This window comes from Nothobranchius furzeri, chromosome 3, assembly GCF_043380555.1.
Source record: "Nothobranchius furzeri strain GRZ-AD chromosome 3, NfurGRZ-RIMD1, whole genome shotgun sequence".
NCBI lineage: Eukaryota > Metazoa > Chordata > Actinopteri > Cyprinodontiformes > Nothobranchiidae > Nothobranchius > Nothobranchius furzeri.
In genome coordinates this window covers 58,702,695-58,719,380 of record NC_091743.1, presented here as the reverse complement: position 1 = coordinate 58,719,380, position 16,686 = coordinate 58,702,695, and the positions used below count along the sequence as shown (strand labels likewise).

General features: G+C 41.0%; 1 protein-coding gene across 1 annotated transcript; it reads right to left on the bottom strand.

Moving 5' to 3' along the window:
- Window positions 1–1,760: 1,760 nt before the first annotated feature.
- apcdd1l (adenomatosis polyposis coli down-regulated 1-like) lies at window positions 1,761–12,573 on the bottom strand. The gene is made up of 4 exons (XM_015959243.3): window positions 12,271–12,573; window positions 3,582–3,762; window positions 2,941–3,460; window positions 1,761–2,674 (listed from the first exon to the last, which is right to left on the bottom strand). Exons 1-4 carry the CDS (start codon window positions 12,347–12,349, stop codon window positions 1,898–1,900), a joined length of 1,557 nt encoding a protein of 518 aa, XP_015814729.3. The 5' UTR covers window positions 12,350–12,573; the 3' UTR covers window positions 1,761–1,897.
- Window positions 12,574–16,686: the final 4,113 nt, after the last annotated feature.

Below are 16,686 nucleotides of genomic sequence, written 5' to 3'. Positions count from 1 at the left end.
GGTGGGCGTGGCTAGATTTAGCTAGTTTTCTTAAAGTGATAAAGCCCAGAAAGGGCTCATTCTGGAATGTACTGAAACTGTCATGAGTAAAACTGCTGAGATTGCTTTATGTGTGAAGAATTTGGTACAAAGAACCTCATAGACAGGTTTTATAATGACTCTAGAATTATTTTAACTTGAAAAAAAGTCATTTTATGTCTCCTTTTTCATAAAAAAATGTGTGTGATTCATTACTCCATGGCTGCAAAAACGTTTAATTCGACTAGAAATTAAACAGCTTTAGCTGATTTTAACATTTATTTTGTGCTTTTAACGTTTTAGAGAGCACATGATCACTTGTGTACTCTTCTAAACTGAACAGAAGAAAATGACTATATAGAGAAAAAGTAAGTCATAATATGTAAAAAGAAAAGGGTTTAGAATTATAAAGATCGTTTAAAAAGTTAAAATAATACATTTTTAAAACTAAACTTTTTAATGTTTAAAAAGTAAATAAATGGAACAGGAGTAAGTTTAAAAGGTGAAAATTAAGTAAAAAGAGGGGTTAAGATTTATATTAGCCCCTACCCATCCCATAACAATAGACGTGATCAGGCTTCTATGCCTTGTGTTTATTTAAAGAACTATTTGTTGTTATTTAGAACAAAATTTTCAGTCAAAAATATGATTTACAATGGTTTGATCTAGTTTGATCCCATTTTGTTGAGTATGATTCTCATTCAGAAACAACCAAATGGAACATTTAACACTCAACAGAAGTTATTTTCGTCTCCCATGTTTATTGTCATGCCTGCATATAAACCAAACATCGTTTTAGCCTTAAGCTGTTTAATAGCTGTAGGTAAACTGGAGACGACACGCGGATCCTCGCTTGCTTCAGTCATAACAATCAGTATCTGGAGTTATAAACTGTGTATCCCTCTGCTGCTCCTCTCGCCCCATTTATTCTCAGACAGACTCTTTTCTTGGCTGATGGCTGTCTGATATTCCTCTGCGTGTTTTCAGTAGTTTTAGAAGGAATGTCCGTGACGTAATGTGCAAGCCATATGACAAGTATTTATTAAACACAGAAACACTTTTGGTTTCTGGGCTTCCGATCAGACCTGAGGAGGATCTAGCTCCAATTTTCTATTTTCTTCTTGAAATAAAACAGCAGCACTGAGACACGTTTAAAGTAAACTTTTGGTCTGGCACATATTATAGTACTTTTTTGGGGGGGTGCAAATAAACAAAGCAATGTGCAGGATAAAATAAGTCTAAGGCGATCGTGCAAAATGCTTTTTTCTTTGAAGCGAGCTAATGATGTTGAGCTGATGATTCTGAAAATTATTTAAATGATCCACCTCTCAGTCTGACTGAAGGACTTTAATATCCTCTTACCTTCAGGTGTTTTTCAAGAAAATAAAACAAGCAATCAAAGCCAGAAAGTTAAGAAAGTTATTTTTTCATTTGTATAGAAAACAGTACATGACAAAAGTAACTGAATGCCCAACGAACAACATCCTCCTTTTATGCAAATGTACAATAAAAAATGGTTAAAAATAAATATTCATTTGATTTCATAAATTTGACTGTCGATTAAAAAAAAAGAGTGTTAAGATACAACATGTAACTCTACAGTGGCATTAAACCAGTGAGGGTGGCGTACATTTGCATGATCCTATTGCCTGGCTTCTTGTTTTTAGGGGTTGTAAAATAAAACAGAATTAATACAAAGTGCACTTGTTATGCTACATCAGGATGAAAGTCCACAGCTTACGTTTTCATGTGAAAATGACAGATCCTCATTATTTAGTGTGACATTTTGTCTTAAATGTCTCCCGTTTCTTACATTTGAGGGTGAGGAAAATACATTCCAAACCCTAGCCCACTAAACAGAATCCAGCACCGGTTTGAGCTAAAAACAGGTTAAGTTAGTGAGCACCGGCCAGCTGCACAGTGCAGATACAAACACCAGTAACACCACCTGCACCACCCTCTCTGCCCCACTGGCCAACTGAACTTTTTTGATGTTTAAAGTTGAGTATAAGGGCTGTGTTTCACCCCCGCTGCAAAGCACCATAGGGGCCTGGAAGGAGGTGGCCCTCTGCTGTGGTCGGTCAGGACTGGAGCCGTCGGTCGGCCTCTCTCCAGTGAACAACAGGAGGTGTTTCCTGTCATCGACCTCCACCTTGAAGAGCTCGTATTCCTTGTGAGGAAGCTTGATGCCCAGCACGGTGCACCCACCCGTAGGGGTCAAGTCTCTTTCCACCCCGACCTCCCATCCTCTTGCCAGTCCACACTTGCCTCGCCTTGTCCCATTCAGCAGCTTGACAGTGGACTCGTCCATAGCCGTGACCCTCACCTGAGTCACCTTGAAGACAAACTCAGAAGCTCCTGGGAGTTTGGAGGAGGGGTTACCCTGAGCATAGTGGCCCAAAGCTGTCAGGGTGAATGTGGGCTGTGAGCAGGCCGAGTCGGAGTAGTGCCGGTAAACACCTTCCCAGGCATGCTGGCTGGGGTCGAAGGTGAAGTCTCGGGTGAGGAAGAGGATGTTGGGACGGGTTTCACAGTGCTGGCTGACCCAGCGACCGGCCAGAGACAGAGGAACTGCGGGACCACGGGGCAACACAGGGGGGCGCTGGTCCGAGGAGCGGTACACCAGAGTGCACACAGAGCAGGGATGGATGTGGTGCTGCAAAATCAAAAGGACATCTGTGAGATGTCTAATGGAAATGCACCCGTCCTGACCTTTTTAGTGATCGTATTAAAGCAGCTTTTGATTGCTGGGTCGCTTTCCTTTCTTAATATGCAAATGAGTGAAAATAAAACAAGCAATTATTTAAATGTACTAACCCGAGGAAGTATTTAAAAAGGCTTTTCACTCTGTATGCATTTTGTTGAACACTTGTGATAATATGATGATGTTAAAACATTTCCTCCATCATTAGATGAGCTCACCATGGCATTCTGCAAAGGCTGCTGGTACCCTGTGGGTCTGTGCTGAGGTCTCAGGGTCCAGTCAGTGTGGACGTCCCCCAGGAACAGCTCCTGGACCTTCCCTCGTTGGCTGTGGTGCTGCGTCTCCACCCGTACCAGACTCATCTCCATCATGGAGAAGCCCAAGCCCTCGAGGCACGCCCTCCCTGAGCGGGTGTTGAAGAGCTCGTATGGCTTCCCCGGCACGGCACGGCTCAGACTCAGACCCACGCAGGCTGACGGCAGCCTGGAGGCCAGCTTCTGCTTGGCTGCTGCACTGTGGACCACAATCCCCACTTTACTGAGGTGGTGTTCAGCCTCTGCGCCCCCTCGGGTGATCCAAGAGGCCTTGGTTAAACGGATCTTGCCCTTGATCTTCAGGGAGTAGGCCGGATGTTCACAGCTGCTGTCGGCATAGAAGTGCTGCAGAGCCTGGAAGTGACGGTTAGGGTGGAAGGTGTAAGAGCGGGTGAGGAACTCTGGACCGGGCCGAACCTCGCATCTGAAGACCAGAGGGGAGATTTATTAGGAATCTCAGAGCTTATTTGGGTTCAATTAAATCTTAAATTATCAGAAAGAGAACACAGTTTTCCCAACAGGATGGTGCCATCTGTGGCCTCTACCTCGTTGACACCCATGTGCCATCCAGTCTGGGGGGGATGTCAGCTGTGGTTCTCACTTTGTCCTCCAGGTGATGGTACTGACAGCCCTCCCAACGCAGGCTCTCGCTCCAATTGGAGGAGGATGTGAAAGGACCTGTGGGCACCTCCCAAACTTTACTCCCCGTTCCAACTACAATTACAGCTGCAAAGGAAAAATAAATTGGATGAATAACGAAAGTTGTCAGATAAACACGGAGGCTCCATTAGAGAAAATTCCAGGCTGATTTTGGGTGGATGCTGATGATTATCGACCTCCATCATCAGAAAACCAAGTCAAATATTTACATTTTTCCTCCAATTTTACTAAACAGGATTCTAGTTAAGTGAAGGCTGTTTCAGAGCTGCGAGATTGCCACATTCTCCTTGTAACTCAGTTGGTGCTATAGAACCAAGATCTCCACCTCAGTGCTGAGGAACACAACCCCAGTTTTCAGATTTGCTCTGTGGCAGTAAGTGTGTGTGGAAGTTCCTGTTTTTAAGGAAGTGCTTTCTATTGATATGTGTGTGTTTCCAGGGTTGATCCAGAACAAACAGAGGGTCACTGACAGCAGCGGGAGCTCTGAGCCAAAAACATCTGCTGATCATATGAATCAAACCATGATGATGAATGTTCTTCCTTGTCTTTCCCCAAAATGCTGACAGTTAATGTAACCAAAGCATTTTTTACTGTTAAGCAGTTATGGATCTTACGTGTGCACGTCTGCAGTCCGTCTGTCATTCATTATATTTTTTTAATCTTGTCTGCTGTTGACACAACAAGGCCGAGCGCTCTGATCTGGTCTCAGCTGAGACTCAGTCGGGAAGTTTGTGTGATTGCAGCACGACGACACACTTGACTGTGTTTTTCTGTCTGGTATGGCTTTAGTTTCACTTGAATATAAAAGTGGAGCAAAGTTAGGTTCATGCATGTGTGTAAATGTTCTTCTTCATACATAATAGGAAACACCGTAAATATAATAAAATTTCACACACAATAGATTTAATACTCTCATAAATTAGAACAAAAAATAAGATTTTAGTCTTTAAATCAGAAAGAAGAACCCATTATTTCATCTGTTTTTATTTTTTAATTTTTGCATTTTTCTCGCCTCAGGCACTCAAAAAAATTATTCATCAAACTTATTCATTTAACACCAGCTACAATGATTGTATACGACTTAAACACAACGTTTCAAATCTCAGCTGTTATTCATCAAAATGGTTAAAATAAGTGTAAACTCTTTTTAAACAATTCCCATGTTTGGTATTGTGAAAGAATTTGTTAATGGGCATCACATTCACAGTCGTTTGCGCTTCATTTGGGCTGAAGAAGAAAAAACAAGAAATCGCCATACTGGGTGGGTTCCTCACTCTCCAAACCCAACTGGAGCCTTTGCAGGGTGAGCAACTATTCATTGGAACCCTTTTTAAGTCTTGTTTAAAAACTCACTTTTATTCTTTGGCTTTTATTTCAGTCTAACTTATTCTCTTTTTACTTTTCTTTTCTATTTGAATTACTCGATTTTAATGGATTTAGTTTTTATTTTTGATTGTTTTTATTATGTCTTTGTTTTTCAGCACTTTGGTCAGCTCTCGTGCCGTGTTTAAATGTGCTATACAAATAAACTTGGTATGGTGGTGGTATGGTATTTTGTCCAGCCTATGTTTGCAACAGCCGGAGCATTACTGAAATCAGATCACGTATTACTATTTACTTTTCTAGCCTACCTGTTGAAATTTTACATTTTAATTTACTTTATTATGTTTATATATCATATATCATGCCATAACATATATCTGATTTTGTGAAAAAGCGCAATGAATTATTATTATTTTTCTTGTACAGTAAACATCTTTCTCAGTAAATGTAAATGCACTGGGGACCCATCCAAGAAGGTGGCTCGCTGCTACGCCAGCTGTCTGTGATGTATGCATCCAAAAATAAATAAGTAAGTCAGTAAATGAATAAGTAAATAATAAATAAAAATTATAAAAATTAGATTCGTGGTTCTTGTAATCACAAACGGATTTTTTAATGTAAGATTTAACTTTTATAAAATCACAACTACTTTAAATTAACATAGTTAAACCCAGGTCAAATATCAACAGGTTACCTTAAAAGTGGATCTCTCATTGACTTAATGTATTACAACTACGTGGAAAATGTACTTGTAATTAATAACTTCTACTTTTTGCAGGGTAAAGAAGCGACCCCTGTTGAGCCACTTTTTGATCCTCAACAAATCAGTGGAGTTGAGCAAATGTACTGTGGAGAAAATGGGGTCTTCTGAGCAGGAACGTGCAGCAGATGTTTCTGTAAAACCAACACATTTTGGTAAAACAGACTCTAAGATGGAAACAAACTGATTGGCTTTTATTAACCTCGTTTATGTCAAATGGAGGATATTTTTTGTTCCTCACACTCTGGGAATGCTCTCCCCACATGCTGACCACAACCGCAGACATGTGTTCAGCTCAGTCATATCTCAGTGCCTGTCCACCTGACACACACACACATGCATGCACACACGCACACACGCACGCACACACACACACACACAGACCTCTTCAAGAAATTAAAACTTACTTTGACTGCATGAGCGTGACAGCATGTTTCAGTTCATCTTGTGTTTGTTTTCACTGCAGGTTTCTGCTACTTATGAGTCTACCTGGTCAAAAGGGCCCAGAAACATTAATCAGAAGGGATTCATCCATCATCCAATCAGCTGCATGCTGCCTTTTGTGGTTATAAAAGATTATTATTGGAGTCAGTTTTATGCAGAAGCGCTCTTAGACTGCGTTCCTAGAGGTCACTTGTCATTCACTTCCTCTCCCTTTCCCTCCGATCTCTCGACAGTCGAGCATATGGTTGCGTTTAAGTGTTCATAAAAGCGGAGCTCAGTCAAGCAGAATTGATCATTGTGGGGTTTTTAAGGATCCTTCTAAAAACATAAGAGAGCCTTTTTCCAACCGCGAGTTGGGTGATGGTGTCATACGCTCTGTCTGATAATATCCAAACTCTCTCTCAGTCCGAAGACAACGAGGGACTATTTAATTTGATTCACCTCCTACACATGCAGTCAAATATCATTTGCTTTACCCTTCAGTGGTTCCCATTGATTTATGTTTCCATGAAGGGCTTTAAAACATCCTCTTGTGCAGAGTGCACCCCCCTCCATGGATTTTCTAAAGACTGAAGTGAATTAGCTCAACAGCAAATACTTATGAAGCTTGATAACGCACAGAAGTGAAACATTTATTTCATTTAGACAGAAACTGCAGTCTAATTCATACCACTGAAATAAAATACAGCACATATTTAACAAGTAGTAAAAGTAGAATTTATTTCCACAATAACGTTTTAATGTCCACATTTTCTTCAATAGATTAAAAGTGTACATGTTCACATTTCACTTTAATATTTCAGTAGTCTGTTCACACTCAGATTTTAAAGTCTCAATAAATCATTTTTTTAAACTTTAAGCCAGAGCTTTAACATTGATCTTAGTGATTGTTGAGTTAGAAACGTGATGCCACCCTGCAGCCCTCTGCTGGTCAGATACTGCACTTAAAGGTTTTGTGGAGCGGGTAGGTGCTCTTTAGGGCTCTTGACCTGCTTTACGGCTGTTAGCTGTTATGCTAGCAGTTAGAGTTTTCCGTTCACTGATTGTCAATAAGAAGCACAAGAAGAAGAAACATAAGTTTGTGTCTTTGTTGGAGGAGCTTGGGAGTAAAAGTAACTGAGTCTTTGGAGTCTTTGGAGGAGAAGCAAAAACCAGAGTGAACGTCGGCATGGCCTACACTGGTTTAAGCGAGCTATGGAGGCTACAAAATCGCAGACTGATGGTGACCTGCCTTTGTTGCTACTGGATTTGTAAGTAATATTTTTTTATTTTAAAAATAATTTGCATGGACAAAAAGTCAGCAATTTTTAAGATTAATTTAGCTTTCTCAGCATGAAATACTTACTCACCAGACAATAGATTAACTTGACAAACAGCATTTTCTCGTGCATTTCATGTTTTATTGCCCACTTAATGAGCACTATAATGAAAACACACACACACACACACACACACACACACACACACACACACACACACACACACACACACACACACACACACACACACACACACACACACACACACACACACACACACAAACATGCATGTACACATGCACCCATTCTTACCCACCAACAAATCCATTTGTGTTGACTTCTGTGTTGACTTTTCAAATTGAGTCTCTTGAAATAAAACCATCAACATGTAGATATTATCAAAGCGGACAGCTTGCTTATTTATTTATTGACTTTATTAAATTTCTGACACTGAGTTTAGCAGGTTGACTTTAGCTCACGGTGAAGAACATCTGAACAACACACACAAGATCCTGAAATGGAAATTCTGCCAGAAGAGCCAAATCTGAGTGATGGCGTCTCTACCACCAGGGGTCAGTACTGCAGCCTGCTACTGCTGTGTGTGTGTGTGTGTGTGTGTGTGTGTGTGTGTGTGTGTGTGTGTGTGTGTGTGTGTGTGTGTGTGTGTGTGTGTGTGTGGTCTGAATGGTCAGTTTGTCATCACCAACACTGCTGCTGAATCTGGCATTAACGTCATCTGACTGATGGCTCGCCAAAATAATCTACCCGTCCTTGAGCTACCACACACACACACACACACACACACACACACACACACACACACACACACACACACACACACACACACACACACACACACACACACACACACACACACACACACACACACACACACACACAGTGTGCATTGATTTGCAGTAAAAGGGAAGCCATTTATGAAAAGCCTCCGGGTTGGCCTCTTTTTGTTTGTTTGTGTTTGTGATTACGGTCAGGCGGCCTCAGTTCTCCTCGCTCACACAGCCACAGTCCAAACATGGCTTTATGCACGTTGCGTTTGGGTCCATCCTGCAAAAACAAGAACCAGTTCCAGGGACTTTTGGCTCTGGTCTTCCAGGGACCCAAATGCTAAACACGAAGTCAGCAGTGTCCCCATGTTCGTTAAAGAGAGGGAGGCCTGAGTTTGATGCACAGCATCTTTCCTAAAAGTGCTGAATTCTGACATTTTCACAGTTTATTAAAAACACCCTCATTCTTTTGTTCATTGCTATGCCCCCGGCATTGTTTAAATGTCGTTTTCATCTTCATTTGCCTCAGTGCTACAGCACAAACCCCTCCTGGCTGTTAGTCAGACGTCTGCATCCTCCTCCTGATTATCCCCCCAACCCCCATGATGAAAAAATGATGATTTTCACACCTCATTTCTCCTGGATAGAAGACAGATTCCTTCCCTTCTCTTTCTTTTGCCTTTGTTTCTTTTCTTTCCACCTCTCAGTGTCTGTCAGTTAGGAGGATAATGGGGTGGATGTGGGAAGAGTGAGATTTCTCTCTGGAATTACAAGATTAGTGAGGTGTGTGTGTGTGTGTGTGTGTGTGTGTGTGTGTGTGTGTGTGTGTGTGGTGTTTCATAGCTCTCACGTATTCAACACATTTATTTGAATTCACTTTACTTTTCCTCACAGCTGATTTCTTTAGGGCCTTTAAACTCCCGAGTTGTCCTCCAGACTTTGAATGGACGTCACAAGTCAATAATTCATGAAGGCTGAATGAATGTTCACAAAGACCATATTTTACCAACAAGCTCATCCAATATAACACAAAATATCAACTCAAATGCAACAGAACACAAACTACTGATAGAAATCTCCCATTTGGAGACTCAATAAGACAATTACTATGCCACGGACAGCAGAATGACCTCATCAGCCAGCCTGATCTGAGGGCAAATCATGAAAAGGACACAATATAAAAACTGATGCACAAATATGTTTCTGAATAAAAAAGTCACACAAAATTTGCTCCAGTTTTTGGGATGTTTCACTAATCCATGTAAACAAGAAGATCAGAGGAAAAAATTGAAAAAGAATGTGTTTCTTTTATAAAAGTAAACACACTGCAGTAAGTTTTATTACAGTTTCTGAGGTTTCCAGTCACTAGATTGCTCATTTAGGAATGTTTTTATTGAAAACATTGAATCAAGACCAGCATGAGATAATAGTATTCCTAATTTTTTATAGTTTTGCTCAGCTTTGTTAAGTTTTGTTTATAATTTGCATAGCTTGGTTTAAAATATAATCTCACATTAATAACATTAGAAGAAAAAAACACACTTTCTGATTTGATTTTGCTGTATTTACGCAGCATTGTATTTGTGCTTGTAAAAATATATTTTCCCCATGAATAATGTATTCAGCCATGTTAAAAATACTTTTTTAAAACAAACATTAAGTTCCAGTTTAATGCATTGAATATGAATCATTAATGTTTTAGTAAAACTTTTATATAAATGTAGAGACCCCCACAAACACCAGGTTTATGATTTTTATTATTAAATTAATGCTCATGCATCGTCAATTAGATGTCAAGTTTTTTTGATTGAGAGGATTTAAAATAAGAATATTTTAAAGGGGGCATGTTAAAACTTATTTTTGTAAGTTATAATAGTTCTATTGTTTGTAGAAAACATGTTCATTAAGTTATTTCTACTAAATCCCTCTCACACAAATCAATTTCAACAGTTTTATTCTTGAATGTTTCAGTACCATCCAGAATGAGCCGTTTCTGGGCTCTGTCACTTTAAGAAAACAAGCTGTAGCTGGCCACGCCCACCTATCTCTCGCTCAGGCTGCTAAAAGCTGAGAAACGGGATATCTGGGAGGGGCTTGGAGTAGAGGCGCTGCTTCTCCAGTAGCTCCGTCGTGGTATTTTTATGCTGATTTAACTTTTGTGACATCACAAACATGAACTTTTTGAAACAGCTTGTTTTAAGCCCATACATCTTAAAAGCAAACTCTGACAGAAACTTGATGGACAGATTTTTTTTTTACATTTTGAGTATCTGTAGAGGCAGTTGAGACCCACCTGGCAGTACAAAATGATGCAGAAAGATGAGTTTTGCATAATTTGTCTCCTTTAAGACATATACAGTTTTACCCCATGTTTAATCTGCCACTGTCCTTTACAGCTAGGGACAGAATCTACGTAAGCTGCTATCTCTTCATCTTCATCACCCCACTTGTCACTACAGCTAGATAAAAATCAAGAGGATTTAAGGTCCGTGGTGTTGTTCTAACCCTGATCTTGCACCGACCGCTGCATTAACCCCAGCATTTTTTGTTGCCCTCCAGACCAGCGGTGCCCCCCCTGTCCCCAGGGCAGCACAAGGACATTAACTGTTGCCTTTTCATCTCAGCGTAAGCTGCTTAATCCGGATGCCTTGTTTATTTAGAAAAGAGATCTGCTGGGTTTTTCCCGGTGACACTGTGGTTAGTTAGTGCGCTCTGGCTCTGGGACTGACATGTCCACTCAGTTCACCGTTTACAGCAGACGTTCTGCTGTAACTGAAACACCAACCTTTAGAACGTAGAGAAACACTGTAGATCTTGAGTCATAACAACACCTGCCACTGAGATATGAACTAGAGATGTTGATGGTCCACTGCTGTTTTGGAGGTGAGGTACTTTTGGATTACCGTCATTTAAACGCTGAGTTTTGTGGTACAGCAGGAGATCCAGATCAAGTCGGAACAAAAAAAGTTTGAATCTAACGTTCAATTAACACAATACCGTTTGGGATGAATAATTTTAACAGCACATTAAAGACTAAATGACCAAATATTAGACAGATTAGATAACATATGTTGTAAAACCCAATCATAGGTCAACAAACCCAAACAAGGTTTAATCGTGTTTCAAAAGTTGCAGGATGATAACTGAACTGTGCCAGGTCTGTTTATGTAACCCATTAAATTCATTTAAGCCCAATCTCACCAGACTTCTCAGATTAATTTGACTCATGACAAAGAAACTCGATCTCAGAAAAGCAGTCTGACACTAAACCTGTGAAGGAATGAGGGAACAGAGGAGGCCTGAGCATCTTGATGATGATCAGACCCATGCAGACACTTCCTCCCATCCTCCTCCAGCCGCCCATCAACCTAACTCTCTCTGATCAAGACCGTGGCGACCGGGCGATCAGCCTGAGGCCGTGTCACTAATGGCCGTCTCCTGTTATTCCAACCATTACCATAATGGCAACATTAGTTCCAGGGCCACGCTTCGCTGGTTCCAGGGAACTATTGTTTAAAAGCACCAGCCAGAGACTCCTCCTGTGGCCTCGGATCTGACGGAACTTTGAAGACACACACAGGGGCGAAAGGGCAACACAGACGGGCCATTCACCCGTCTAATGACAGCGTGGGTCGTGTTTTTGTAGTCCAGGCTGGTGATCCATTCGTCTAAATGTTTCAGCTTGAAAATGTGAAAAATTACATAACGACTTCCTTGTAAATTCTCAATATGTCTGCAACAACATCTCCCTTTATGCCACTCGCTTCGATTAAATCTGAGCTAAATAAATCCACAGATTTCTGGGTGACTCCGCACCAGGGCATTTATCTTTTTGTTTTCATTCTGGAAAACCTTTCATCTGTAGACACACAAGCTGTAAATAATTCTACATGAGACTGGCTTTTGATTTGCACAATTAGGAAGCATTTTATTTTTTTCTAACAGAATAAACAACTTTTATTGTAAATGTGCACAACTTAACATGATAGAAATCTGGACTCACCTTGCCAGATCAACCAGACTCCCCTCAGCAGGTGACTGGTATGTCTGTTTGACATGTTTCCTGCTTCCACACACGTCATTCACACAAAAAAACTTCAAAACGTGGATAAATCCAATATAAAAATCACAGAAGAGAGGATCATGTAGACCATGACAAGTCCAGTAATCCGTCAGAAGGAGCTCTGCTTTCTCCTACCTCCACTTCTGAGCTTCCATAGTTTGATTAAGTGTTTAACTGCAGATTCCACATGGAGCTGATATATTTTTGCTTAAGAGCAAACTCGGACTTTCTTTTGTTGCTTCACCACTTGCAGCACCGTGGCTCTGCTCCTCTCGATGCCTGTGCTGCGAGTGAGGCCGTGCATGCAAGCAGGAGGATTTTCTGTGCATGTGCTCTCCTCCCTCACTCTTGTAGGTTTGTGCTGAGAGGAGGGGGCAGAAGGAGAGGTGGAGGGAGGGCAGGAACAGAGAAAGTTTCTGTGTGTGTGTGTGTGTGTGTGTGTGTGTGTGTGTGTGTGTGTGTGTGTGTGTGTGTGTGTGTGTGTGTGTGTGTGTGTGTGTGTGTGTGTGTGTGTGTGTGTGTGTGTGTGTGTGTGTGTGTGTGTGTGTGTGTGTGTGTGTGTGTGTGTGTGTGTGTGTGTGTGTGTGTGTGTGTGTGTGGGAAGAAGACCGGGTGTGAACTTCGACTTCCTCAAGCAGAGTGTCTTTGGAGATTTTAGAGCAAGGTGCAACAATGTAGAAATGTCACTCACTCACATCCCACTATTATTGACACCAAAGGTGCTTTTTAAACTGATGTAATAATATGATTATTTGGTAATCAGGATATTTTGTTTGTATTCATAAATATGCAGTGAATTTTCATAATTAATATGCTCTGAAGCATTGGATACAGCTCATTTTGTTATTAGATAATTTCATTATTCTATAGAAAGGTTAAAAAAAGAAACTAGTGAATCCCTGTGATTATGTTATGATTGTTTGTAAGCTAAAACCCAGGTGTTTAAGTCTGGCTGATTTATGATTTTCTCGCGAGAAGTGGGGGAAGGGAAGAACGAGAGGAGGGAGAAAAGTGACGCGAAGGAGAGTCGTCGGATGGCCGTGGATGGAGACTAAAAAGCTCGAGGAGAACTTATAATAGGCCGGGTGCGGAATCATATCCAGCCTGGACGATTGTTCTTCACACCAGAGGATCGTGGAAGAGGTCGTGGCCGATGTATGCAGTGGGGGAGCGAGTTTTAACTGGTTCCAGTGGAGGTCGGAGGAGCTAAGCTGCACTAAAGTTCAGCTGCAGCTGTCGGAGGAATTGCCTTGTGGAGAGCCACACGGGAGGAGTGTGACGCACGGATCCAGCCACTCACCTGCGTCGTGGGAAGAGAGCCAGAGAAGTTGGGACCCGACATTGTTTTCCGCGATTGTAGGGACCAGGGAATACCTCCGACTGGTAGGACTGAAGGTTGGTTTATGCTTGACGCGTCCGCGAGGTCCGCACAGCTCCGCGCGGAAAAGTTGCGTCATTTTGCGTCATTTTAACAACCACGCCCCTCCACCGCGCCTCCGCACGGCCCAGAATTTCCGCAACGCGCACCTCGGAAAATTTCAGATGTACACTGGGAAACAAAAGTGCTTTACCACATATTGTTGTGTGCCTTGGGAAACCTCTCTGGAATCAAAGTTAAACTTCTAGACACAGTTTCTATACGTTGGAATGTCTCTTTTGCCACAACCGTAATTTGAGATTAAAGGGTAGCTAGACTCAATAGCCAGCACCATATTCTATCGAGCTGGGTGGTGAAAGGGTTGCACTTATATTCTATGTTTTTTATTTTGCTGACAGAGATTATGTTACAAATTGGCTGAAACCTGATTTTTTTTAAATTACCTAACACAGAATGAAATGGTTTGTAGAAGATAGGGATGCATGTGTAACAAATGGTGTCAGAAGTCATAAAAAAGGTGTAGCAGAATGAAATGACTGTTTTTCCCCCTCCTCTGCACAGAACTAGTCTGCATGAGATATGGTCTCAAGGTCTCATGCATTCGCTTCTAACCTGCTTATTTTCAGCTCAACAGAAGAATGAAGAATGAACTATTTTCTTTTAATTAATCAAGGAACTCTATTTTAATAAAGCTAATCCAACCAAGTGTTAGTCAATAAATAAGATGTGACCGATCTGTGAAATCAAAATAATAAATTACTTTATTATAATCCTATAGAATATAAAGGTACTGTTCCACTAGGACTGATCTCACGTAGCGTTAAAAGACATGACACATTACTTTCACTGATCCAATCAGAATCTGACAGATCTGACGGAGGCGTGGTTTTGATGGTGTTTGGTAAAACCTGCCAACTTGTCATTTGACCATAAACCATAACATCCATAGTATAAAACAATGCCCACGTCATCTCTAACGCCAGTTCAAAGCATTCCAGAGAATTTGTCGGAGTGGCCAATCTTTAACTCTCCTCTTTAACCGAAAGAACCAACGACAAGCTGGAAAATTTGTTGCTGTTCCCACTGCCGCAACAGTTCCTTTCAGAATAAAAGCTAAACCATCAAGACCCAGGCTCGGGTCTCACCAGACGCCAATAAAATTGTCGTGACCCGGAAGTATCTCAAGACGGGTGGTGAGCTGCCGTGGCTGTTTCTACCGGCTCCTGCTCCATAAGGTCAAGCTGGACCTTTACACCTCCTGATCTAGACGGGGACTTCCGCTCAGGGTATGTAGACCGACAAAAATGGCGTTGAATGTTTTTATGAATCTCCTAATCAAAGCTTAACGTGAAGACATCACGTTCAGTTCCCATCAGAACTAAACGCTTCTTCGGACATGCTGGTTCTTAGCAACATCACACGTCATCCATGCACCGTCTCATCCACCTTAGTTACACCATGCATTTAGTGCTTAAAGTCAGTCTAGTTTAATTTGTTAGTTATAAAATTCTTAACTTTTAAACTTGACTCTCTCTCTTCTGTTGTCTCTGAGTGAATATGAAGCTGTTATCTAATCCCTGCATTAAAAAGTTCCAATCTTCTGGTAACCTTACAGAGCCGTAAGGTGGATTTCATATTTCCTATGGAATCCTACGCCTTATGGCTTATTAAATAACATGTAATTTAAATAATTACAAAGGTTATTGCATGGATGCACACATGCACAGGTGTGCATGTTCCAGCCACAGTGAATCATAGGCTCAGTGTGTGCATTTGGTCTGTTGACACTGCTGACCGCTGCAGAGGTGAAGAAAGCTTTCAAAGTGCTGCCAAGTGAGAGTTGGCTGCACATCTACAAGCAGCGGGCCGACCAGCTCCCTGGCAAACACACACACACACACACACACACACACACACACACACACACACACACACACACACACACACACACACACACACACACACACACACACACACACACACACACACACACTAATGGTCGCTGTAATTGGACGGTGCAGTTTTACCACCAGTTCTGTTTTATTTGGCTCACTTATCTGCTATATTAATTTTTTTGTGCCAATTGTCAGTCTGCCTGACTCGGTCCTTCAAAGCTCCAGAACAGTTTCTCACAACCTTTCCACCATGTTCTCATGACCTGTAAAGACCACATCACCTGTTATGAAGAACAAATATTTTTTTCTTCCTCTTTTCATTTTTTCTGTACATCAGAACCTTTAATCATCAAAATATTTCAGCTAATCTCTGAGATCAACAATCTTGTCATTTTGTTATGGACCCCAGTGGGTTGAACACATTGATCAATTATGGAGGGGAAAATTACACCCAGTTGAACGCTCATCTTTATGTGCTTCATTCACCTCCAAATTATAAATTGCTCTTTTGTTTTGCTAACACTTGTGATCGAATTGGAGTTTGTATTATTGAAAGTTTGAATTAAAACCAGTTTTTCAGCTAATTGGTGCTTTGTGTAATATTCTTTCAGTCGAAGATGAAAATGTAGTTTCACTGTGTGACACAAACTCTTTTCAGTGTTTGATTCTGAAAACATTCATGCAAAAAATGAAAAAAACTTGACATATGTGTGTCTTGTGTATCACCACCCAGTTAAAAGAACCACAGCTATTGAACAGAAAACCAGGAAGAATGGAGTCAACACTCCCAAAGATCACCTAAAAACAGTTTAAAACACACATGAAGAAAATTCCAGTCCCGTTTTATTGCTTATTCAGACCTCATAATGGGACAAATTGAGACAACAAACAGAATTTGCAAATAGACTCTTTAATTAAAACTGCCCTATTTACGTAATTAAAAAACACATCACAATTTTTAAAAGAATGTGCGAAACAAAAACATCCTAATTTTAAATGTTATTTAGATGTAAATATGTGGCAGTTACCATGGCAACACTACAGCACCTCTTACTTGGGTTTAATCCTCTCATCAATAAGAGT

Excerpts from the sequence above, each read along its gene's own strand:
- apcdd1l (XM_015959243.3), bottom strand. The coding sequence starts at position 12,349 with ATGACGTGTGTGGAAGCAGGAAACATGTCAAACAGACATACCAGTCAC. Across the intron at positions 3,763-12,270 it reads AGTCTGGTTGATCTGGCAAG|CTGTAATTGTAGTTGGAACG; the intron begins GTGAGTCCAGAT and ends TTTCCTTTGCAG. Across the intron at positions 3,461-3,581 it reads GGCACATGGGTGTCAACGAG|ATGCGAGGTTCGGCCCGGTC; the intron begins GTAGAGGCCACA and ends TCTGGTCTTCAG.